At 42.0% G+C, this 25,160-nt stretch overlaps 1 protein-coding gene across 1 annotated transcript in view; it reads left to right on the top strand.

The window, feature by feature from the left end:
- kcnh2b (potassium voltage-gated channel, subfamily H (eag-related), member 2b) overlaps positions 1 to 25,160 on the top strand; it is a 270,945-nt gene that overhangs the window by 123,795 nt on the left and 121,990 nt on the right. Inside the window, exon 3 of the mRNA XM_030079595.1 lies at positions 23,933 to 24,088. Within this exon, the coding sequence (XP_029935455.1) occupies positions 23,933 to 24,088 (156 nt within the window). The remainder of the gene's footprint in view (positions 1 to 23,932; positions 24,089 to 25,160) is intronic.

The raw sequence follows: 25,160 nt of genomic DNA, 5'->3' as shown, positions 1-25,160 counted from the left end.
AAGTCAGTTATGGACTAGATTGTTCATCGGATGCGTGCACATACCTGATAAATACAAACACACACTCCAGGAAATATTTTCATATAATACTCAGCCTATAAAATACGATGGAAAAGGAGAGGAGGATATAGTTCAAAGAGGGAGCAGGGGAAGGAACAGCATAGGCAGATATATTACACTGTAGTGTGTGTGTGTGTGTGTGTGTGTGTGTGAGTATATACCAAGCTAAGCCTCCAGTGCGGGTGTTTCATCAGGCCTGGCTCTGATGTATGGCCTCGTCAATACAACAGGGCCCTCCATCCAAATTAAAGATCCCCGGCTCCCCAGGCTGGGAGACACAGCAGGTCTTGTTAGCCATTGTTGGAGTCTCAGTGCGTGTGTGTGTGTGTGTGTGTGTGTGTGTGTGTGTGTGTGCGCCCATGTGAACAGTTGGATGGATGTGGCTGTTTACACATCATTCATACTGACCCTCTGGCCAACAAGAAAGGAAAAGGAGGAAGTGAAGGAGGAGGAGGAAGAAAGGGAAAGAGGCCAAAGAAAGAGAGGGAACAAGAGAGGATAGGAAAAGGCTCAGACGGTGGATGTGAATGGGAGTGTGTGTGTGTGTGTGTGTGTACCAGTGCATATATATGGTAGGGGGTAGGCTTTGTATGTGGACGATGCAGAACATGAGCGTCAGGCTTTGCGATAGACTCTGGTTTCTGTCACACAACTTATAAATTGAAAGCTGATGACAGCCTGGTAGTAAAGCCATCACACACACACACACACACACACACACACACACACACACACACACACACACACACACACACACACACACAAATACATGTAGGCAACACTGCAACACTCCAACTCATTCACCCTTTCCTCCTCAAGCCCTAAAAGTAGACCCCCCACACACACATACCTCACCCTTTTCATTCCCCTCTCTCTTTTAGCCCTTTATGTTTTAAACACTATTTCCCCCGCTTGTTACCAAGGCAACAAAGTCCCTACAGTTTGCGGAGCTGTCCCTTTAAATTAGCAAGCGGGTGCTGGTATTAATCAGGAGGGTGTTTGTTGAAGCGTCTCCTCATCCTTAATTAAATCAAGTGATGATGATATCATGGCCGCTGCCCAGCTCCTTTGTTTTCAACAGCTTTTTAAAAGCCCCGACGTCACCTTATTACCACAACTGATTTATTGCCCTTTGCCACATTCTGCCCCCTCTCGCTTTATCACACACTCTCTCCGTCTCCTTTTTATTCCCGCCTTCCTCTCCTCTCCTCCACTTGCTTTCACTCTCTCTAGTTCCTCTCTCTCTCTCTCTCTTCCTCCAATACCGGCGACTGGCTCATTACAGTTAACGAGCTTCGTTGCCCGTTTGCCAGAAACACTTAACTCGCTGCCTAGCCAAACCACATAGCATCAGCTGAACAATTACAAACTGTGTTTCAAAGTGGCTCGGCTTCATACAGAGGGGACAATTATGGAGGTGTTTTTTTTTTTTTTTTTTTTTTTTTTTTTTTTGAAGAGGCCGGCTGGTAAATGAACATGCCGGCGGCAGATGTAAGCCAAGCTTCACATCTCCCCCCATTCATTAAATTAGCGGGGTGTTAGCTGGAGGAGGAGGAGGAGGTGGTGGCGGTGGTGGTGGTGGTGGAGGGATGGATAACCTTCTCCCATTCGACTGTGGAGAGAGAGGGAGCGCGGCTGTGGAAAGGTGGAATTGTACATCAAAGTACATCTCTTGAAAGTATCTGAGCCTGGCCCCTGTGTCCGTCTTTCTATCCAGCAGCCTCTACAGCCGAGAGATCTCGAGATCTTACATAACCATGTTCAAAGACCGAGAGAGGGAGGGAGTGGGAGAGAGACACAGGGGGCAGCGGAGAGGGCAGGAAAGCTCACACAAAGGAGTAACAGCAAAAGGGAAAAAAAAAAATGGAGAGATCGCCAGTGAAAGAAGAGTTGCTGCATTGCTGGTCTTTCTTTCTCTTCCTCTCTCTTTATCCCTACAGGTCATCTTCTCCTAAAACTACTTAGCAGGTTTTGAGTCCAGCGAACGCCTTCCAGCAAAAGAAAGACTAATTTCACTATTGTTATTTAAATGTACAATATGCAGTAATTTATTTGCTCAGATGCACAAATGACCATGAGGCAACAGCAGGTGTTGATCAGCACCAACAAATCCACAGTAACCATGATGGCTGCCAAGATTTCAAGCTCTCAAACAGCCAAGCTGGTCCAGCCAGTTTGTTTTACTTTGTTTTAGGGAAAATCCCACTCACACTCACAGTAAACCTCAAGAGGGATGCACTAGTCTGTAAAGTCTGGGCTAACACGCATGCACTCGAGAGTCTTTAATGCCTGGATTGATCAGTCAGTTTGGAACAATTTCATCATGGTGACCTCACTACATCAGTTCATACATTTGTTATTCGAGGAGGCAACATATCGCTGCTGTCTAACCAAAACCCTGTATCTCCATGATATCAATATTTCAAAAGGCATGGAAGACTAAATAATTAGTTTTGTAAGGGTTTCCTAACTCCAAGAGTTGTAAAACTTTCTGAACCCACAGAGGACCATGTAGATACTCCTCCAAATTAAATCACCAAAATTGATCATTTTCATGTGTTTAGCTCCCATAGCCAAACAGTGCTTCTGCTTTCTCTTGCAGTCTCATCCTAGCTGCTTTTTGCTGCTAATAGCAGAGCATTGGGACTTGTTCTAGCCAAATTATTATCATAAGATATTTGTTTGCCTTGCTTCCTGTGACTGTTACTTGACCTGATAAGTCTACACTCCCTTCAAGGGATGGTAAACCCAATTAAAAACAGTGATTTTCTGATTCAGTATAATTCTTCAGTGCTATCTTCATCATCCACCAAGATCTTTAGGAGCTACATTTTCTACAGTAATACATTCCAGTAGGATTGGGTGGGCTTTAGCTCCCCTTGTAGGGTAACAATATTGTCTTGCCCTGGCAAGACCAACAAAGTGTCCAGAAAAATGAGAAATAACCTATTTGCTGGAACTGAAACAGGTACGGGTCTTACTAGTGCTGCAACAATAACAAATGTTTTTGTAGCTCACTTGTTAAAAATTCACCCTTTAGAGGTTTATAGTAGAGTTGATGTGAGAAAGTCCATTGCCAGCTGTGGAATAAAAACCGTGGTCATGTCCTGATTGGATCTCCTCACTCTTGCCAACCTACCTGCCACACCGTTATTCACTCATGGCAGTATGTTGGGTATGTATGCTCTTTTTCAGCAATGCCCTGCTCCACATTCACTCAGTTCCACACATCTACATTTGGAAACTGCCTAGTACAAACATAGTCTTCACTGCTGGCCACTGAGAAGCTCCTCTGGAGTGGTTGGTTTGGGGTTAAGTTGGTTTGGGGTTAGGTGCCTTGCTCAACGGCACATCTGCTATGTTGAGGGAGGGGAGAGTGCTGTTCAATCACTCCTCCCATCCACAATTTCCTGCTTGTCCGGGGATTGAACCAGCGACCTTCTGGTCACAACCCCACTTCTCTAACCTTTAGACCAACGGCTGTGTTTAATCCCCAACAAAACCACTCATCTGACTCAGTACGAATCAGCTGATAGGCCTCGCACTGGATAGAAAGGGATTACAATTCTCACAGTTCCATGTTTTCTACACCCAATGATGACAACAGTGGGGAAAAAAAAAATATGAATTTGAAAAAATATTTTGGTGTATCATACCTTTAAACGTTTTAACTGTGAATGTGTAAGCGTAACTTTTGGTAAAAAAAAAAAAAAAAAATATATATATATATATATTGCTATGATATAGATGAAACAGCAGTCTTAACTCCAATTTATATTTCACATGCATACTATACATCCACATACAATCAGAGGCTGTAACTGAAAATTTGTGTCCTTTCCCCAAGCCATTTACATACATCTAGTACACACATAAATATCATGCATGCATACATAGATACATACATGCAAACATGCATGAATATACAAATGTACAGACGTGTCTTAATGCATACACACATACACTGCATAAATACATACTTGGATGACTAGATATTATGCAAATCCTTCAGGTCATGTCTGCCGGCTGCTCTTTGTGTTTTTCTGGCTTTTGTCAAGGACCTTGAAAATGATGAGAAACCACAGAGTTTCCCATTCAAATAATCTATTCTGCTCTATTCAAATACCCTGCACTGACCTCCAAATGGCACTGTTCCCACCACCTGGCCCTTACCACACACACTCTCACCTGCTTGTTCCTCCGCCTCTGCATGATCGGGGTTTTACTGTGTCGTTTGTGTTCTTACCAATGCTGAACTCTGTTACCTTGCTTCCCTCTGAAATGTTGTGTGTTGAATCACAGCTCGAAGGTGTGTTCAAGTATCAAGAAATAGCTCTGGGTTTTTCATGACGCCTCGTGGATGTTTTGGTCCAGTAAAAACATACTCAAACTCCTCTCTATCTCTTGGACTCCGTGACCCTCTCTGAGATTCAGACCAGGGAATTTCTTGTACATACCTCTCTGGCTAAAGTGAGCATTCCTGCCTATCTGTAAACAGTAAGACTTCAGGAATGTCCGGCAGACAGGGACAGAGGGAGAGTGAGAGGAACAGAACGGGTCTTATCATCATCATGGTAAATCACAGCTGCTCTGGACAGGAAATGAAACTTTTTTCCTCTCCCCTTCCTCTTCTGTTTTCAAGCCATCGCTCTCCCTCTTCCCTCAATCTACACAAGCTTTCCTTTCTGCATCACATAACACTTGGATTTTCATAGAATATTGTCTTTTCCTGTTCCCATAAATTTGAGCTTGTGGTGTTTGGTGTCCTGGTGGTAGCATGCACGGCACCAGCAATGTTTCAAAAGCAACACGATGGAATATTCTTTGGATCTTCTGCTCACTGCCATTAATCAGGGAACTGAGATATTCCCTCAGCATCCCTGGATACCCTGACTCGCTGGTACAGCATCTGTCGCCAGGATTGAAAGGGCACGTATTATGCGGAATAACATCTGAGGGATGGTGGCTTTGCGATCTGGCTCTGCAAATCAGGGTTACAGCTCAATGATTGAGGCCCAATCCACGCACAAAGGCTGGGTGCACTGGGCATCTGTTAAAGATAGTGTATTTAAATAATTTCTTGGCACCATCCGTACACCCTGGCGCTGTTTTTCTTATTTGGTGATGCCTCAAAACTTGCGCATAAGTGGCAGGATATTTGCTTAATTGTGGAGAGTCTAACCTTAACCTTATGTTCCCACTCTGGAAAGATTAGGTAACCTGCCAAATGCTGCATTCAAAGGTAACCCTCTGACATTGTACGATGTCAGCCAAGCACAATGGAAAATTACTATTATTAACTCTCTCTGTGTTGCAAAAGCATACGTGTTACTGATACCAAATGGTATATACTAATCTTCTTAGTATACTGCTATGGCAGTGAGTATGATATAAAGTACTGCATTGTTGTTATTAACCAGAAATGATGCAAGAGTATGTAAGAGGAGTCATGTGACCTAGATCATATTCTGCTGCCCACCATCTTCAAATTTGAGTAAACACATACAGAAAATATGTATCTCAACTCATTTTTTGATTTATTTGGGGTTTTTATGACCTTCACTTTTTCCTAATGCCCTAGAGACAAGAGAGATGCGTGTGTTGACATTTTATACTGCATTTCCATACTTCCATACAGTATACTCAAAACTTGATTAGAATGAATATGTAGTATGCTTTTGGGGCAGGTCTTATGACAGTAGAAGCTTTGATGCCACAATATGAATGCAGCATTAGTTTTTCGCGAGTATGCTAATGTTGTTGGCAAACTGTTAAGTGATTTTGTGTGGGTTATGTTACAGGTTGCTAAAGTTTCGAGCAGAATACAGAGCACTCTCCTCTGCTTAAGTGAGTGTAGGATAGTTTATTGTAGTCTTCCAATGGTATGTGACTTAAAGGTGACACATTCAAAATGCACCTCGGGTATAAAATCTTTACTTTCAGGAGAATGTGTTCAGTAATTAACAAGAGGGACACCGTGCTCCGTCTCTCTATAAATTGCCCTGTGCATGCAAACTCATGCACGCACGCACACACACATATACACACACACAATTACGACTGCTGACACAATGAAACATGAAACAATACCATGAAGAATAAAGAAAAAAAAATCCAGACAGCTTTTGCAAAATGAGGCTTTTTCACTTCCAGAGCCTCGTTAATTTAGAAGGTTCTCTCAGAGAACGGTAACATCAAGTACATCCCTGCTAATGAGCACATCTTGATCGAATTCACATTTGCTGAGCTGATAGTAGTGTGTTGGCTTTTAATTAACCTGACAAAGACAAAATGTCAAGCCAAATCCTATACAGAGAAGATTTCCAGACATTCATGAATGATTTATTTGGATGTGGACGTTCATGCTTCTGTGCTTCGTCTTTTTGTTTTGTTCACATTTAGTGGTCCGAAAGGCATACACAATATGAAAACATGTTCACATACAACTGCACCCATCCACCAATTCAAAGACATAGACATACACACACCTGGCAAAAATAGGGCAAGGGGTAAGGAGGGAGAAGGAAACAAGGGGAGGGGGGTGGTTATAGATGACCCATGAGACACTGACCCAGAATTGGCCCAAAAAAGGAGGGTACACAGTCACTGATCAAACACTGAGTTTCAACATTTGATTCCAGGGTCACTCATAGTCCCAGTCCTTGAGAGCTGCAGCTGCTTGTTCCATTGATAAGTTTTTAAGTCAATTGTCCATGCTAAAGTAAAAAGGCCTCCTCACTTTCCTCTGATTGAAATCGGTATTAATCACTGAAAGAAAAGCTGATGCGATCAAGCACTGTCTCATGTGTGATCCAGTTCTGTCAATCCTGCTTTCCATAAACTGACACATTTATTTTAGTGGAACGTTCACCTTTAATTTAGCACAAAAGTCAGTTCATCACTCTGTATCGTTTAAATTGCTGCCAAAGTTGATGTATGACCACAACCAGTCAAACCAACAGGCTGGTCTTTGAAGGCCGTTTAAATGCTAGACAGGATATCTCACAATCATTTGTGTCTTGAAGATTTCTGTAACTTCATTTTACTTTTCCACCAAGAAATACATAGTGAGGCCACTGAATGCACTACTTTTCACATTGTTGTCAGTGTTACCTCAACTCTTTATTTTAGTGCAACAGGACCAATAGCTCATGCTGCACTAAACTACACACACAATCCTGAAAGCGAGTTTTCACTCATGCATTCAAAATGGGCATGATAATATGGAACTGCCACAAATGCGAAGGAAGTCCAATTTGCAGTGTTCAGTCAGAGGCAGAGGTGTCTTGGCTTTTTTCCATCTCAGCTCCTCAGTCCTTTTCCTCCTATGAGCAAACCTTATCCTCTTCATAGGATCCTCACCACCATCTCCTCTTCCTCTTCCTCTTCCTCCTCCTCCTCTTCCCATCAGCTCTTACAGGGTTAAGAACATCCTCTCATTGGGTGGAACTATTGTCCAGGTGGGCCTCACCTTCTCCTCATCCTCCTCTTCCTCCATGAAGGAGTCAAAGGAGGAGGAACTCAGTGCATGTCTGTCAACATCACCTAAATAATCGTCTTCCTCCTCTGATGACGGTGAGGATGAGGAAGACGATAATGACCCTCTTCAGATGAGGACTTTGATGAACGGCAACAATGGTAAATAGGTGCTTTGGTCAGACAATGTGTCTTAATTAATGTACATCAGAAGTAGGCCATACAAAATAGCGTTGAAAATTGAGGGGGCAGTGTTTACATATTTCAGACAGGAGACAGTGACATTAGTTCATGAAATAAATAATTTATGGTGAAGACATGTGAGCGCCAATGTTACAGCCTAGGATATGAAAATCTGACATAAGGCAGCAACCTTGAAATCATGACCTTCATGAGCATGCAGGTAACATGACATATTGAATGGTTGCTACAGAGGAGGCACAGTGCACCACTAGTGCAGCATGACGTAATTATACAGATTAGGCTGAGATGCATGAACTTAATCAATCTGTAGCACTGGACAGACATGATGAGGTAGATATAATGTCCATTGTTCACTTTTAAAAAAAAAAAAAAAAAAAAAAAAAGGAAGAAAGAAAGAGCATGTTAAACGCAGGCTTTTGGGAACATGTAACAACTCGAACTTTCATCTCATTTCTTAAAATCAGCCAACCGTCACAAAGTGAAAATGAGAAGCATGAAGCATGAAGAAGTGCAAATAGCAATCACCAGTGACCATCTCCTGACTCCAATTTCACCACTTTTCACACTTTTACACTTTGAATGCTTACACGCTTACATAAATCTAATTAAACCGCTGTTAATTCATGTGTTGTTCATCAGGATGATGATCAGCATCAAATATCGGTGCCTCGTGACCTTTTTCGTTCCCGTCGCAGATAGCGTGCTGGTATTTTGAAACAACCCTGACATGTAATCTCTAGGTTTCTGTATGTGTGTGTGTGTGTGTGTGTGTGTGTGTGAACATGTCGGTGTGTGTAGTAGTTACCACTACGTATATGCGAATATACATACAGTGCTTGTGCGTATGTGTGCGTGCTTTTGCACTTAGCAGGTATTCACAGGTGTACTCGCGCAGATTGGCGTGCTTGTGCTCCGGTGCTGACATGCAATCTGTTAATAGTAGTGTGTGTGACGTGAGCAGTGTGGAGTGAACGGGACCTCGAGCCAACTATGCTGTGTGTGTTTGACATTGTAGCCTCACACTGTGTCATTGCTAGAGACATTTAGACAGTTTGGGTATTGATCCTTCACAGGTGGCTAATCATACTGTCACTCACAGGGGCCTAGAGGACCGTACACCCCGTCCTATGGGGTTACACTGACAGTGTTATGTGTGTGTGGGAGGGGGTGTATATGCTTATCCTACTGTATGTACTTTGTTTTGCAAACTTCAAATGCTCTGTAATACCTCTGTACGATGCTTTACACTGACTCCATATTCAAGGGAAATGACACTCTGAGTTTATATTCAAAGCGAGAATGTCATTACATCAAAAATTTAAACATCACAGGCCAAGTGAACAGAATTTTCGGCAAAGCCATATGGTGCTGAATTAATGATGTGTAGGATTTACATCCAGTGTAAAATGAAATATTCTGTATCTGTTGTGTCTTTTGTTTAGAGGTGCCTCCATATGTTCAATTAATATGAAATCTAATTTCAACTCTTTAAGATGACAAGACAAAAACCAGAGTAGTCAGTCGAGTTGTGGGGAAAAATGATTCCTTAGCACGGACAAAAAAGGTGAAGTCAGGGGTGTAAGCAGGCACATGGCACATATCACTCAGTTTTCAGGGCATTTAGAGTATATTCACATAACAGCCTAAATGTCAGTGAAATATAGAGACAGAATGGCAGTGTATCACCCAAAATGTCAACTTTTCAGCAACTGTTTTCAGCTTGATGACAGGGCACTTCACAGTTTATACACTGGATTTTGAAAGGGGTTTCGTAAGCCCAAGCAGATGGAACATTTTCCCAACGCGTAGAGAGTCCACGGAGAGAAGCCATTCCCATTTCCAGACATCTACTACCCTTTCCAGCTGATTCTGCATGCTGTGCTGAAATGCATGCAGTAATTCATAAAGACTGAAGAAACACACATGAAGCAGTCTCTCATTTTGTTGTGTCGCACACATGATTAATTACAGTATGTTTGTATTCCTGCCTCAGAGGGAGACGCAAAGGAGCAAATTCTTAATTACACCGTGTAAATCGACGGCAAAATAACTGCTGGAGCTCAATGAGCTTCTTATTGGACTTCACCTTCTCCCTTGTGAAGGGCAGCAAAGGCAGTCCAACCTAACCTCGGGACAGACTGAGGTGTGCTGATTGAGCCTGAGACTTTGAGAGCTCAACCCGCGATCGATCTCCCCATCTTTCCTTACATCCCTCCATCCCTTTATTCTTCCATCTCTCCATCCCATCAATAGGGGAGGAAGCGGGTAGGATGCTTGAGACGGCTTAGGTGGAGGATGTCCTTGATTGGAACAAGCATTTCTGATTGACTTTGCACTTGTAAGAAGTGGTAGGGAGGGAGCGCACAAGGAAGAGATGAGAGAGAGAAGAAAGAGAGAAGAGAGAGAGAAAGAGAAAAATTGATCGTGGTGTTTCCCTATTAAATTATCTAATCACTCTCCTTCATCTTGCTGGAAGATAAATAGCATAAAAATTGAGCTTAGAAATGATAGCATAGATCATGTTTGACATTCATGTTATAGCAATAATGTTATAATAATGATAATTACCAATCCCAGTAACAAGTAATGATTTCAATTTCAGTGACACTATTACCAGTAAAAACGCTTGCTGCTTTTGTTGTCGCCCCCTCAACATGTCAGATTACGTTTTTCTGAAAATGATATCCAATAGCCGTCCCCTGATTCATTTTTAGCCTCTCAGTTACACACTAAGCCAGCTTATATCAGCAATGGGAGAAAGGGTGGCATTTTCGAAGAGAGAGTGCAAGTAACAAATATAATTCTTGTGACCTCAAACTCACCATTTAAAATGATCCATTTTGGACTCCAGAAAACAAACAATCCACTTTGAGCTACAGCTCCAGTCTTTGGTAAACATCGCAGCCCAAAATCGGGTCCTCAGCTTCACCCAGCACCGGCGCGCCTCATTCTTTGTCCCGAGCAGATACCCTTTGGGATGGGGGGAACCAGATTAATGGATCTCCTTGTCAGCCTAGAGCTGTGTCAACCTCCCAGCCACCCTGCTCCCATCAGCCCCAGGGCATCAATCAGACACAGTGCAAGTGCATGGCCATTACTTTTCATTTCCCACCAGCAGGGGGCAGGACAGGTCACCCTACACACCAGACAGGAAAGAAATGCACACACATATGTATTGCAAGACACACACATACATTCTTTCAAACAATCTGCATGTATAGTATGCAACATTTACACATACGCACACACGACTTGTATAATACACATGATAAAACATGCAACATAGAGACCTTGGAGGGCACTCATTACACACATACACACACACTGTGGACTTAGTTGTGCAAGAAGTGCAAAAATGTGAACCCGTGAACATGTGTGCACCCACACCTGCACACACAACTGGACAGCCTATTACAGTCTGGCTACCACTTCACCGTGCAAACAGCCAGCACATACAGGTTGCTATTTGTCTCTATTACAGGTAAGAGATGCTGATGAATGGTTGTCTGGTTTAGTTTGACCTTCCACAGATTCTCACCCTGAAACCAGTGCAGAGGTCAGCCACATGGCATCTGTGTGTGTGTGTGTGTGTGTGTGTGTGTGTGTGTGTGTGTGTATCAGCTTTGAAAGATAGTGTAATGCTACATCACTTATCAGAGGACAGCTGGTAGCCACATTCAGAGGGATGAGGGAATCAGGACCAATAGTAACAATTTGTATGACACACACACACACACACACACACACACACACAAACACACATACAGACACACACACCAATCTCTCTCCATTTTCTCCTTCCAGCTCTCCCCCTCCCTCTCAGAAGAGCACACCTCCATAGTTTGAGGCAGTGCTGATCTGTGGTGTTGCATGGCCAGATTAATTCCCCCTCTCTCCAACTATGAAAGCAATATTCACCACAGTCCTGCATACTGGCTGCACGGCATGTGCGTGTGTGTGTGTGTGTGTGTGTGTGTGTGTGTGTGTGTGCAACTGCTTGCGCTCTGCCACTTTACTCACTGCCTCCAAGGCATGGCAAGGAAAGAGTTGTTGCACCCTGCCACCTAGTGGTTCAGTACAGCCAGGTGTGAACGCTGTCTGTGGATCAGTGAGGCTCAGTACGCTCCAACTGAGGACAAAAACTTTACCACACAGCATCCTGATGTCCAGTCAGCCCGGAGGGACTGATAATGTGATTATTTTGTTTATTTATGGATACTGTGATATTTATGCATACACTGGCCCTGTTTCATTTGTCTTTGGTGTCTTTTAATTGCTATAAGGATCTGAGTGGAGTATTTGAAATGTTATATACTTGGCCTTATGCACACCTGAAAATTAGCACTGATCAATAGCAACAATAACAACAACAGTAACACATAATAAAACATAGGGTAATGACTAATAAAATACTACTGATGAGTTCAATTCAAAAAGAATTTAAATTCTCTGAGTATTGTTGGCTTGCTTTTGAATGCCATGTACTTACAGTATATATTGTTTGGTTTGCATTTGTGTCTCATACACAGTTACAAACGATCACAATGTATTCTGGGTCTCACTCTGCTAAGATAAATAGTCGGACTCAGAGCAATGGAAAAGTACTTAGGATGGCAGCAGGGCTTCCCCTGAGGGGAAGTGGCCAGGAGAAGATGATGCCTTGTTAAGATGGCTGATAAAACGGGGCGCCTCTTCCCTTGCTTCTTCTGAAAATTAGCTTTTCACTTGCCCCTCTCCACAGGGAGGTCTGAGGTCAGGATCAGCTAGAGAACAGCAGCCCTAGAGCTGCAGGGGATTCAGTGTCCTGCTCAAGGACACTTCAGCAGGGTGGATGCTTGTCAGTGCCAGGAACTTAGACCTGGGTTCTCTGATTTTTGGACTAACTGCCCTGAAACCTCTTCCAGGACCGTTATGATGTAGCATTTTCACCTTGATCTTTAAAGTTTGCATAGAGAAGTCATGCTGGGCGTGAAGTGGTCAAAATCGTCATTAGTTAGTAATTTAGCAGCGTAAATGATATTTTCCTTTTGATGAATGACACTCAAGTGACGTTGTCAACTTGGCCAGAGTGTTTTGGATTTAAGCAGGGACCCTTTGGCTCTGAGGATGGCCAAGAACAGAAAGACGTCTGCCAGTTGGCCCGCAGCCAGCCAGCCTGTAGAATATTTAGCTCCGTCTCAATGGATCTGTGTAAATGAAGCTCCGCCATGTTCCCTTTTTTTCTCATCTTTTTTTCTGCCAAAGAGTGATGGAGTGAAGGAGAGCGTGTCTGTGAATGAGTCTCTCCGCCTCTTTCATTCCTGGCTTTGTCATTGTGTGTGTATGTGTGTGCATGCGTGCGTGTGTGTATGTGTCTAAGTGTTGAGCCAGAGACGGTGTGATACAGAACAGAGCAGTGGAGAAGAAACACAGCTCACATCCTCATCCTCTTACAACTCTCATTTCTCTCTCTCTCTGTCACTCACACATGCTCTCTCTCCCTTTGTCTGTCTCTCTCTCTCTTTCTAAATGTTACCCATGGAATTCTGAATGTGAAGTGTCTATCTCGCTGAAGGGCAGCTGCAGTGAGGCCATTCTGTCTGTGATGGACAGTAACCATCAGCTAATGTTTTTTTTTTTTTTTTTTTCTTTTTTCGATATGAAATCCTCATCCTGATGGAAAAAAGAGATACGTAGCAGCACCGTCACAGAATTCAAACCCATCCGTGCTTTTTGCAAGTTGAAACAGCTGTGTGTTACATAACCAACTCCCCTCTTTGACAACCGTGTGAAAAATAACAAGTGTTGGGAAGAGTTTTGTGCTATGCAAACCTGCCACACTTGCCTCTACAACTGTCAGTGTCGGCATGGTAGACAAGTGAGTCTTTGCTTACCATTGAGCAATTAACTGGTTTTGAATTTGCTGTCTGCCAAGAGTGATCTGTGGCTGGTTTGCTAAAGCACACATTGCCAAAATAACTTCTTTTGCAAAGCTTTCTCACCCAGCAGTGCGGGGAAAAAATGATATGCCCCATGATTTTTCTATTTGAAAACTCTAAGAGAAATATGAGCGCTTGCAAGACATGCAGCTGCCGAAAAAGAAAATCCATATGAAAAAAAGAATTTATATTTGCAACCACCATGATCATGGAAAATTCAGTCAATCCAGTTAACATGAGCAGCTCTTTTGAAGGAACAACAAAAAGCAGTGTGATTATAATCCATGGTATCTACACTCTGTTGTGCCATTGCCAGTGAATGTTTTGCTCAGAGACCCAGCAGCCAGTGTGTAGCTGTGCTAATCGTCCACTAGGAGGTGTGAATGGTATGTAGTTTCAGCAGAGAAGCCTCAGTGCTCAATGCTGTTATTATAGTATGTTGATGGTTATGATGCATTCATGTCACATACTAAAGATAGTCGCAATGAGCTGCCTCTTTGAAACTACTGTTTCTCTCATCTTTTTTTAAATAAAATTAGGAAAAACAATAAAAAGATGTGATTTTTTTCATCATATAGGCATTTTTCTGAGTGGAGCTCTTACTATGCCACAACAGGATAAAACTTACCTTCTGGATTGCATAGCTGTAAAAAACAAAAACCATAAACTCATCTCAAGAAGTGCATGTTTGCATTCATGTCTGTAAGTTGCTTTTAACCAAGACCTTTCGAACCATGAGCATTTTTTTGCCATGGACCTTTTGCCATTTTTTTTCTTTTTTTAATGGTAATTCAGATTTTCACGCATGCACATACTATGACCAAATTATCAACAGAAAGATGCAAGTGCATTATGTGCTCTGCGTTATATATGTTCTGTTTTTACTGTACATAAATTGAAACAATATATATATTTTATTTACATGCCATTTCCCCTCTCTGTCTCTCTGTGCACTCCCTCTTCCTTGGGACAGAAGTGAGAAGGCAGTCGATTAAGCACTAATCTGTTTTCCTTTAATCCACTTGTTCCATAGCAGAGATTATTAATCTGTGCTCTAATCCAGCACATTGTAGGATGCACTGAGGCTGAGGAGGAAGACAGATAGTGGTGAGTGAGGGGTGTCTGTTCACCTGTTTATTTTCTGGGAGGTTTGAGCTCAAGCGGTTAGATGAAGGTAGAGGCTAAAAAGGGGAAAACCTCCCTGGGCGATCGCCCGGTGAGAAAAAAATCAGTCATTTTTCTTCAGGGATGATTGGGGTCTGACATTGGGTTACCTGGGGCCAGCTGAATCCATGTTTACTGTTGTCAAATCCTCTCTCATCCCCGGCTAAGCTGCAGGAAGATGTTCCTGAACAGCTAATCCGCTCCACCTTGTCCCTCCATGCCAGCAGGCAGTGATGTGCTATAGAGCCCAACATGGGATCAAACCACAGGTTTCCCACCACTGAAGCAGCTGCCCGCCCACCTACAACAATTTTAATAGTCTACAGTTTATTTAGTTCCATGATGCTCTCAATGTTGTTTCAGAGGCATTTCTATCCTGACATTTCACATGTTCAGGGACATTTTATTTCCTTTTTCTGAACAAGATCCCAAAGAGGAAACAACATTTCCAACATAAGAGAAAAGGAAATCAAGTGCTCCACCTCAGGTTTTTTCTTTCTTGGTTTGCATTTCGCTGATTTTGTGTTTTCTCCTGTCTTCCCTTTATTCCTCAACTCATTGGGTAACACTGTTGTCCTGTTGTTTTGGACTACATTGCCAGTGTGCCGACGGCATTAGAAAATCTGTGACGAATGCCTGAATCCAGTCTGAACTCAGCCCATCCAAAAGAGTAGTTTGAGATACTGCGGGAATCTGACCCACATTGGCTATGCTCAACAACCTGGTGCCATATAATCTTTTTTTAATCAAAACCTTTAGGATTTCATTGAGGATTGTTTAAACCAATAAGGCTATAAGGCCATAGTTGTCTGCTACTCCCTTGGCTTGGGATTGAAGTTTAATCTTTTTCTGGGAAGTTAGGGATAACACTTCAACCAGGGTTTTGTTTATCTTTGCAGTGCCACACTAGACCTAAAACATTGTATTCCCTCTTGGTGGAGGATAAAAGAAAAGCCCCACCACAGTTTATTCATTGGAGAAATGAAATACACTACATTTGTGCTTTGTCAGATAGCAGACGATCAAGAATTCAATGTAAAGCAGAAAGACTACACAGTGTGCATGTTGTCTTTGCTGAGCCATATTTCACAGTTGAGTTGCAACATGTGCGGTGTATAGTCTTTCTTGAATGGAGATATATGATTACCTTGGCGCTTGCTAAATTGCAAGATTTGATCCCATGTCTGCAGCATGATAAACCGAGTGTGCGCTTTACCAACCAAGCTAAACTAAGAATGCCACAGCGGACCAGGTCATGTGTCTCTAAAGCCGTCTTATCATGCTGTAGTGTAAGGACAGCACAGTTTACTGAAAATTGTGGGACTGCTCAACAGAGTCTCGTATACAAGCTGCTGGTTGCGGTGAAAAACTTGGCATCCTGGTAGAGCATGTACTGTGAGGAACAGGCCCTTTTGAAGTGGCCCGGTTTTGAGGCTGTCTCTGACTTTTCTTACCTGTTTCTTTATGTGACGTCATACACGTAATAAGCAATAAGAATGAATGGACATCAAAAAAAAAAAATCTTTGCTCACTTTGTTTGTGAACATACACTATATTACTAAAAGTATTCGCTCACCTGCCTTTACTCATACTATGAACTGAAGTGCCATCCCATTCCTAACCCATAGAGTTCAATATGATGTCGGTCCACCTTTTGCAGCTATTACAGCTTCAACTCTTCTGGGAAGACTGTCCACAAGGTTGAGGAGAGTGTTTATAGGAATTTTTGACCATTCTTCCAAAAGCGCATTGGTGAGGTCACACACTGATGTTGGTCGAGAAGGCCTGGCTCTCAGTCTCCGCTCTAATTCATCCCAAAGGTGTTCTATCGGGTTCAGGTCAGGACTCTGTGCAGGCCAGTCAAGTTCATCCACACCAGACTCTGTCATCCATGTCTTTATGGACCTTGCTTTGTGCACTGGTGCACAGTCATGTTGGAAGAGGAAGGGGCCCGCTCCAAACTGTTCCCACAAGGTTGGGAGCATGGAATTGTCCAAAATGTTTTGGTATCCTGAAGCATTCAAAGTTCCTTTCACTGGAACTAAGGGGCCAAGCCCAGCTCCTGAAAAACAACCCCACACCATAATTCCTCCTCCACCAAATTTCACAGTCGGCACAATGCAGTCTGAAATGTACCGTTCTCCTGGCAACCTCCAAACCCAGACTCGTCCATCAGATTGCCAGATGGAAAAGCGTGATTCATCACTCCAGAGAACGCGTCTCCACTGCTCTAGAGGCCAGTGGCGGCGTGCTTTACACCATTGCATCCGACGCTTTGCATTGCACTTGGTGATGTGTGGCTTGGCTGCAGCTGCTCGGCCATGGAAACCCATTCCATGAAGCTCTCTGCGTACTGTACTTGGGCTAATCTGAAGGTCACATGAAGTTTGTAGCTCTGTAGCAATTGACTGTGCAGAAAGTCGGCGACCTCTTTGCACTATGCGCTTCAGCATCCGCTGACCCCTCTCCGTCACTTTACGTGGCCTACCACTTCGTGGCTGAGTTGCTGTTGTTCCCAAAGGCTTCCATTTTGTTATAATAGAGCTGACAGTTGACTGTGGAATATTTAGGAGCGAGGAAATTTCACGACTGGATTTGTTGCACAGGTGGCATCCTATGACAGTTCCACGCTGGAATTCACTGAGCTCCTGAGAGCGGCCCATTCTTTCACAAATGTCTTGTTTCACAGTCTGCATGCCTGAGTGCTTGATTTTATACACCTGTGGCCAGGCCAAGTGATTAGGACACCTGATTCTGATCATTTGAATGGGTGAGCGAATACTTTTGGTATTATAGTGTAAGTGTTAAAATCTTGAAGGAGGAGACATCATCTATAATGGAAAATCCATGTTGTAACATTTGGTATGTATTATACCAATCCCCGAATCAAGCTTTACGGGATTAGATGCTTGTCAGTAAAATTAACCGACCATCCAGCCCATCCAGCTACAAGGTCTTAATTTCTCACTCTTGGTATAAAGCTAGTCACTAGTGATATTCTTCATGCTACAGTGTGAGCATGTGCACTGGACAGAGCTATCTGACTGATGATTTTAGTATCACTTGTCTTGTCTCATATTGGGTAAGGTGGTCACCTTATCTAATCAACCAAACCCCCCAAAATTCACTTGTTTTAGTCTGGTTTATGTATGAAGTTTTCGTGTTTTATGTCCCTGTATTTCTACAAGAATCACCTTGTTGTTACTTCATGTTTGGCTGCAATTTGTTTTGGCAGCTCTAGCTCTTCTGTCTGCCTGGCTGGCAGCCACAGGTGTCAACATCTGTTTTCGACCCATCATGCTCTGAGTTTTGGTTCACTTCATACAGTAGGCTGAACTGCATTCTCAGTTATAACAGTCTGGACCGTGGGACACTTGAAACTGGTTTGTTTGTGTCCACCTCTCCAAACAACCAAACTAAAGGAGTAAATGCACCATGGTTCAATTAGAGGTACTAAGCAGGATAGCGGTGACAGACCCCCTAGCTGAGCTTTGGACCAAGAGCTTCCAGAATGAAAATCTGTTGACTTGAAGGAAATACACTGACTGGTTCAGCTACAAAGTATTGGTCCTGCTTTGTTTTTGTACTTGCTCTTTGCTGGAGCATCTTTTTGGATGTGTGTTTGGAGCATTGTATTAATCTGCCAAAGCTCACAAAGTCAGTTGCTGAATCAGATTATCAACTGGAACACATTGAATTGAAATATGTCCAGGGGGACTTTTAGATGAGATGGCGTTTGCCCTGTTAACCTCAAAGCTCAATTCATTTTGGACACACTCTGAGGAAATAGTTTACAGTGGGCAGAGAGGGTCTAGTGGGTCGCAGCAAACATGACTCGATGTGCCAAAAATATGTTGGCTTAACCCCCCCACCAAATCCAGGACATACACATACTCATACACTCAGATACAAGCATACACTCATGTGTTCATACTTTCACAAAAATACACACATACCCTTTAGTGTACAGTAGGCATACATTATCTGTATACAGTGTGAGTACAGACACAAACACTTGTGTAATGTATTAGTTTTTTCAGGTGGGATGGGTGAAAAAAGAAAAAATAAACATAATGAATTGAAGTTGAATCCTCTTTTCTTGGCATTTAATCCTGTGTGTGTGTGTGTGTGTGTGTGTGTGTGTCAGAGGTGCCCCAAGTGTCAGGATTATGATTCCCATGTCATCTGCAAAACACGTTATTAAGTCCTGGGTCTTTAGTCTCTTAAAGGAATACTCCATCATTTTGGGCAAAATAGCTTTTTTCTGACCCACCCAGACTGAGACAAGAGGTTTGATACCATTTTCACCTCTGTACATCCAGTAGTGCAGTTCCTGTGGGTAGCACCTCGTGTTAGCTCAGCATAAAGATCACATGCATTTGAAATACACATCATGGAATTTCTTTTCTTTTCTTTTTTTAAGGAGAAGTTCATTTGAGGGTGGATCTTCCTATACCTTCCACAGTTTGTGGATCGCTGCGATAGAGAGACCCTAACCCAAACCCATCAAACCTCTCCTAAAGACATGTACTTCAAATGCACATGACACAGTGTGCGAATAAGACAGCTTCGGAGTTGCTGTAAACTTTATTTTTTTCACTTTGATGGAGCTAGGCTAAAAACTCCCCAAGACTTTAAGTCTTTATGCAAAGCTAACACAAGATGCTACCCACAGGAACTGAATCACTGGATGTGCAGAGCCCAAAATGTTGAAATATTCCTTTAAAACTAATTTTTAGGAACAAGCAAGCACCTAGTAAGGGATAATATTGCAGGACAAATAGGAATCTTCTAAAAAGCTTCAAGTCAACAATTTCTCTTTAGAGTCTGTGGGCTTATAAAATGATAAAAAGTGTTGATTGGTGTGTTCTGATTAAATGGCGATTTAGGGAAAGCTGATATTACTTTCTAAACCCAAGTACAATATTATAAGTTTGACCAATAAAGGTGCTGTCTGTCTGACACAGTAAGAAAGAAATGTAGCCTGAATTTGAGTTTAATCATAGAGGTAGTCCTGTTTTATTTATTTATATATTTACATTTTGTGTGTGTGTGTGTGTGTGTGTGTGTGTGTGTGTGTGTGTGTGTGCATGTGTGTATACATTTCTGACTTTAATCTCATCAAATAGTGATACCACTGTGTGCGTTTTTTTGTTTTGTTTTGTTTTTTTGTTTTTTTGTTTTTTTTTTTGTTGTTGTTGTTTGTTTTTTTTTATTGTCAGAGTCAACCTACTTACTCTTTGGACCATAAATACCAATATTTGGGGTATTTTTTCTCCATATCCGATCATACTGTTGTCATTTTTCATTTTTTTGACTTATTTGTGCTCTGGAAGCAGAAGCGGTTGTTGTCAGTGGTCTGGGGTCGAGAGGTTTCTGAAGCAGCTTCAGAGGTGAAGCACCAAAAAGCTAAACACCTTCAACAATGAACGTAATTGAAACTGCAGCGTCACAGCTGTTGATGGTACACGCATGAATGAGCATGATGAAAAAGCATATGAATGAACTTGAAACAAGGCATTGACCTACACACGTGCATCTCATGCACACACACACACACACACACACACACAAATAAAGCAACAGATAGACATGGCCAGATGGTGTAATCCTTTAGCTTCCCTCTTTTTATATATTTTTTTCCCCTCCTGTGTTGGGATTATGCTGTTGTCCAATCGGATTTCTGCCCACTCTCCAATGATGATGTGAGCTGAATGACAGGCTGGTGGGTGAGAGAGGCAGGCAGGCAGTGGGCACACTGTACATTGGTGTGTACAACCTGGTCGTCTTGCTAGCGCTCCATACTGCCAAAACCGCTCTGCCTGCCTGCTCCGTGTGCCAGTCACTGACTGATATTGACCAGGTAAGACAGCTGGGAATGCTGGGAAAGCTGCCACACAATGCTAACTCTTTATAAAAAGCAATTATGCAGATCTGATTTTATAGGGATTCCACCGTGATACAGTATATTGTATGTGTATGTGAATAGCAGTATCATCATAACTATAAATAATAGCACAGGAATGGCAGAAATAATTTGTTTGCTGATCACACATTATGTAGTATGCAGGAATTCCCCCGTTAAGAAACATTAAAGGAGAATTCTAATAAAAAATCTAATCTACTCTCACTCTCTACTCCTAGTTTCTACAAGCAGTTTAAATTGCATGTTTAAATTATATGCATGCTGCATCTCATTAAAATTGTAATTTTCATCATTTCAGATATCCTGTAAGTACGTCTCATTGCCTAACATAGCTTGTATTTATCTGCTGTCTCTACTTACTGAAATAAAATTTCAAAAATCATAGATGGGACTGTGATGTTTGTGAGGTGACGTAGTCAAGACGGGCTATTTTCTGTCACTGGTGACATTTCAATACATTTTTCAGTCAAGAAGATTTTTTTTGACAAAATAAAGCAGAATTTTTACACTCATGAATTACCTTAATGTGTAAAACTATGAAAAAAAAAAGTGTGCAGAAACCAGTAAAAAAAAAAACTGAAATGGGTTATCTGTCCAATTAGCACAAACCTATAAAACTAACAAATTTAGCATTTTCCTTTAATAATTCTTAATAAGCTCAAAAATTCGTTTTTACATTGCATAATAAGTGCATGTCATTGTAGCTTTGTTGTCACAGTTGCTGTCGTTGTAGATAAAGCAGGACAGGGAGTTGTAATGTCTAGAGAGAGAGCTTAAAATGGGTTTTAAATGATGATGTGTGACACGTGAGAAATATTGCTGCCAGATAGATGCATCAAAGGCCTTTGGGGTTTTCTCATTGGCGACTAAGGGCTTATTTTAATTTTGGATACGTTTCTGATATTTGAGAGAGAATTCCCTGTTTGAATTATATGTCTGTTTGTCTTTTTGCCATGGAGCTTGATTGCCTGCAGAAAACCGTAGACCGAAATCCATTTATGATTTTTTGGTTTGCACCAAAATGACCTGGATAAATGCTTTGAGCTCACCATGATTGAAGAGATTTAACAGTCATAGTTTTATTTCTGTAAGCTCCAGCTCAGTTTTGTGGTGTATTTTTTTTAGTGTTTTTACTTCTTTCTAAGAAACACGTTGGCAACTGTGGAACAGACTGTAGTTTTAAATGTTGAGGTAGCTGAGTTTGCTGAGCAAAGACGCAACACATCACAACATTTAATGGCACTGTCAATATCCATAATGTTAAAGAACAGGATCATAAACTCGGTGAATCATCCCTGGATTTGTTCAACATGCATTTAGATAATCCACATTGACTATCAAAAATATAGCACAGACAATCCTTCCATTTTTTCCCCACCGCTCTTCCCGGATGCTCTCTCACTAATAGTATTGATTCCCTGTCTGTTCAGTGTCAAACAAACAAAAAAAATTGAGGCCTGTGTGATTGTTCTGGAGCATTACATTTTACAAAATCAGACAAATGTAAGACAAAATGAAATTAGGTCACACACACACACACACACACACACACACACACACATGCATGCATGCACATGCACGCACGCACATACAGTCCCCCCTGACCACCAAAGTGCTGTTTGTTGCTGTACGAACACCAGATGACAAATATGACATGAAGTAGCTTGTCTTCCTCATGTCTCAATGAGGTAATGGGTGTGCGTATGTTGTGTTTGCATATGTGCCTGCGTGTGTGTGTGTGTGTGTGTGTGTGTGTGTCTGCTGTCTTCATGTTTGGTGCTGACTCCCATCGTGTTGACGGTTCAAATCCCTCGTGACAGAGCCACAGTAGAAGCTTGTGCCCACTTCCAGTCCAGCTGGTACAGTGTATCCAGGTCCACAGGCAGCGTGGAAATCTCACAGCCACTTACAGGCGTGTGTCGTGTGATTTCATGCTTACTTAGCTGTTTTAGCACTCATGTGACAGATTAATGTGGGTACCCAGCCTTGCGTAGAGGGTGTGTGTGTGTGTGTGTGTGCATGAGCTGATTAAGCACTGATGTGTATCTCACAAAGAGGGAGGATGTGTGTGTATTTATGTGTGAGTATGCAAGTGTGCCCCTGTGATCAGTGGCAAGTATACATGCTTGCATCCATGTGGTTGTGGTGTGAGCTTTTCTCTGTGCCATGCATGTGTGATTCCCAGGGGTGGAAGGACCTAATTGCATTTACTCATTTTACTGTAATTAAGTAGCTTTTTTGTGTACTGAAGTATTGTACGTCACTACATTTTAAATCACATCCACTACAGAGTGCACAGTCTACATGCTCTCTGTAAGCATCAGAAGCTAGACCTTCAGAAGTTCACAGATTGTGGGGCCTTTGATTAGAAAAATGATTAGGAAAGATTGGAAGGGTGTTTTTTCCTCTTTTTTAATTTCAAAATGTCTAAAGATCCTAGTTTGTGTAACTTTGTGTTTTTCTTCTTTCAGAATTTCATTAGTAAAGATCACATCTAACAAAGTTATTGTTTTACTTTAAGTTTTACTCCAAGTACATTTCAAACAACTTACTTTTTCTTTTTACTTTTGTAGATTTTGCAGTAGTATTTCTACTTCTACTTAAGTAAAATATCATCACAGGAGCAATACTTCTACTTGAGGAGTGATGTCTGGTACACACTGCACAACTGGTGATTCCTCAGTGAGTGTGTGTGCTCCTGCTGGTAGAGATTGTCATAGTCACAACAGATTGCATTCAAGTGACTTCAGTAGTGATAGAGATGGACAGAGTCTAACTCAAACAAACTGATATTACAACATATTAATGTTTTGTTGTATGTTTATTTTTTAATGTATGTTGTATTTCAAATGTCCTCTGTTTTCTGCAAGATGCAGAAGTAGCATATGTTTTTTTCTGTCGTTGTATGCATCTTACTCACTTCATCTGACCATCACTGAAACTACCTGATTTAAATTAAAGGGTGCACTCTGCAAAATTGCTGAGGATCGACTGAAGTGAGTTGACAAAATGGGACAAAATGCACACTATTACAAAATCGGCTCCAGTCCTGTAACGTGGCACGAACACCACTTAGAGTTAGAGGTTCAATTTCGACTGAACCCTCCAGCTAACAATATGCACTGTGCCTCCACAAAACACTGGCAGTCTGACTGAACTTGTTCCTGTGTCTCTGCCCCTCCAGGTCAGTGCTTTCTGTGTCTGGTGGATGTGGTGCCAGTGAAGAACGAAGATGGCGTGGTGATCATGTTCATCCTCAACTTCGAGGTCATGACAGAGGACAGACTGCGGGACCCCAACCAGGAGCTCAACCACCGCCTGCCCACCTGGCTCGTCACCGGTAGCTAATGCCTAATCTTGTTATGTCATGTTGATGTCATTGCTGAGGCTCTGGCTTATTTTTGTTGGAGCTTCCTGTTTTCCACCATTGGCAGTGACTGGCAAGCTGGCTGCACGATGATCCAGAATGTTTGACCAAGTTTGTAAGACAGAGACACTTTCTGGGCACAGCACAGCTAAATCCTGGCCATTAAAAACAAAGCACTGAAGTAATTCAGTTTGCATAGTTCATGAGATGCTCTGAGCATCATCAGAAAAAGCTACTCCTGGCAGGAGAATACAAAATCTGTGTACAAGACAGCAGCCAACAGTATAGAAGCCATTTGTATCATTTATATCCAACCTATGACTGAAGGGGACTTAATACGTAAAATCTGTGAGAGGCTGCATCTGTCACCTTAAATCACCTGTGTCATTTGTTTTTCTTGTTTTGTACAAAGACAAGATGGCCCCAGTATTTTGCAAAATTGGCATCTCATTCCTATGAAATCTGGATATTTGTGTTGCTTTGTATTCATCAACTTGATGTACATTGTGTTTTCAATCCTTCAGTCTGATGTTGTCTGATATGGACATGCCACTTGTTTTTATAAATTTCTACCCAAGAGTGTAGCAGCTGCATACGAAAAAGTTCCCATTTTCATGTTTTATTGCATCTTATTTTGGTCATCTTCAGGTGGTTTACAAATGCATCTGGAATGAAGAAACCTAAATCTTCAGTTAAACTGATTTCTTGATCCTGCAAACATGCCCTAAAGATTTGCAATCAAGTTAGTTTAGTGGTTAGTTTCATAGCTGGGGCTAAAATGTTAGTCATCTCATGGCAGAAATCCAAGATCCAGATCACCACCAAACCCTGACCAGTTGTTTCTTGGCCTAAGTCTCATCTGTCCACAAATACCCATGGAAATATCCTGTTGACAGATAGGCAAATAAGCCAACTAAAAAATGGTGAAACCTTAACCTCACTAGTAAGTGCAATTTTTATATAATGAGAGCATTTCATTGTTTTACCCTCAGTAATTACTGCAGTGGGAATGTTGGGGTAGTGTAAATTATGTTGTTCATTTGTC

The sequence above is a fragment of the Myripristis murdjan genome, chromosome 20 (genome assembly GCF_902150065.1).
Source record: "Myripristis murdjan chromosome 20, fMyrMur1.1, whole genome shotgun sequence".
Taxonomy (NCBI): Eukaryota; Metazoa; Chordata; class Actinopteri; order Holocentriformes; family Holocentridae; genus Myripristis; species Myripristis murdjan.
This window is presented reverse-complemented; position numbering and strand designations above follow the sequence as displayed.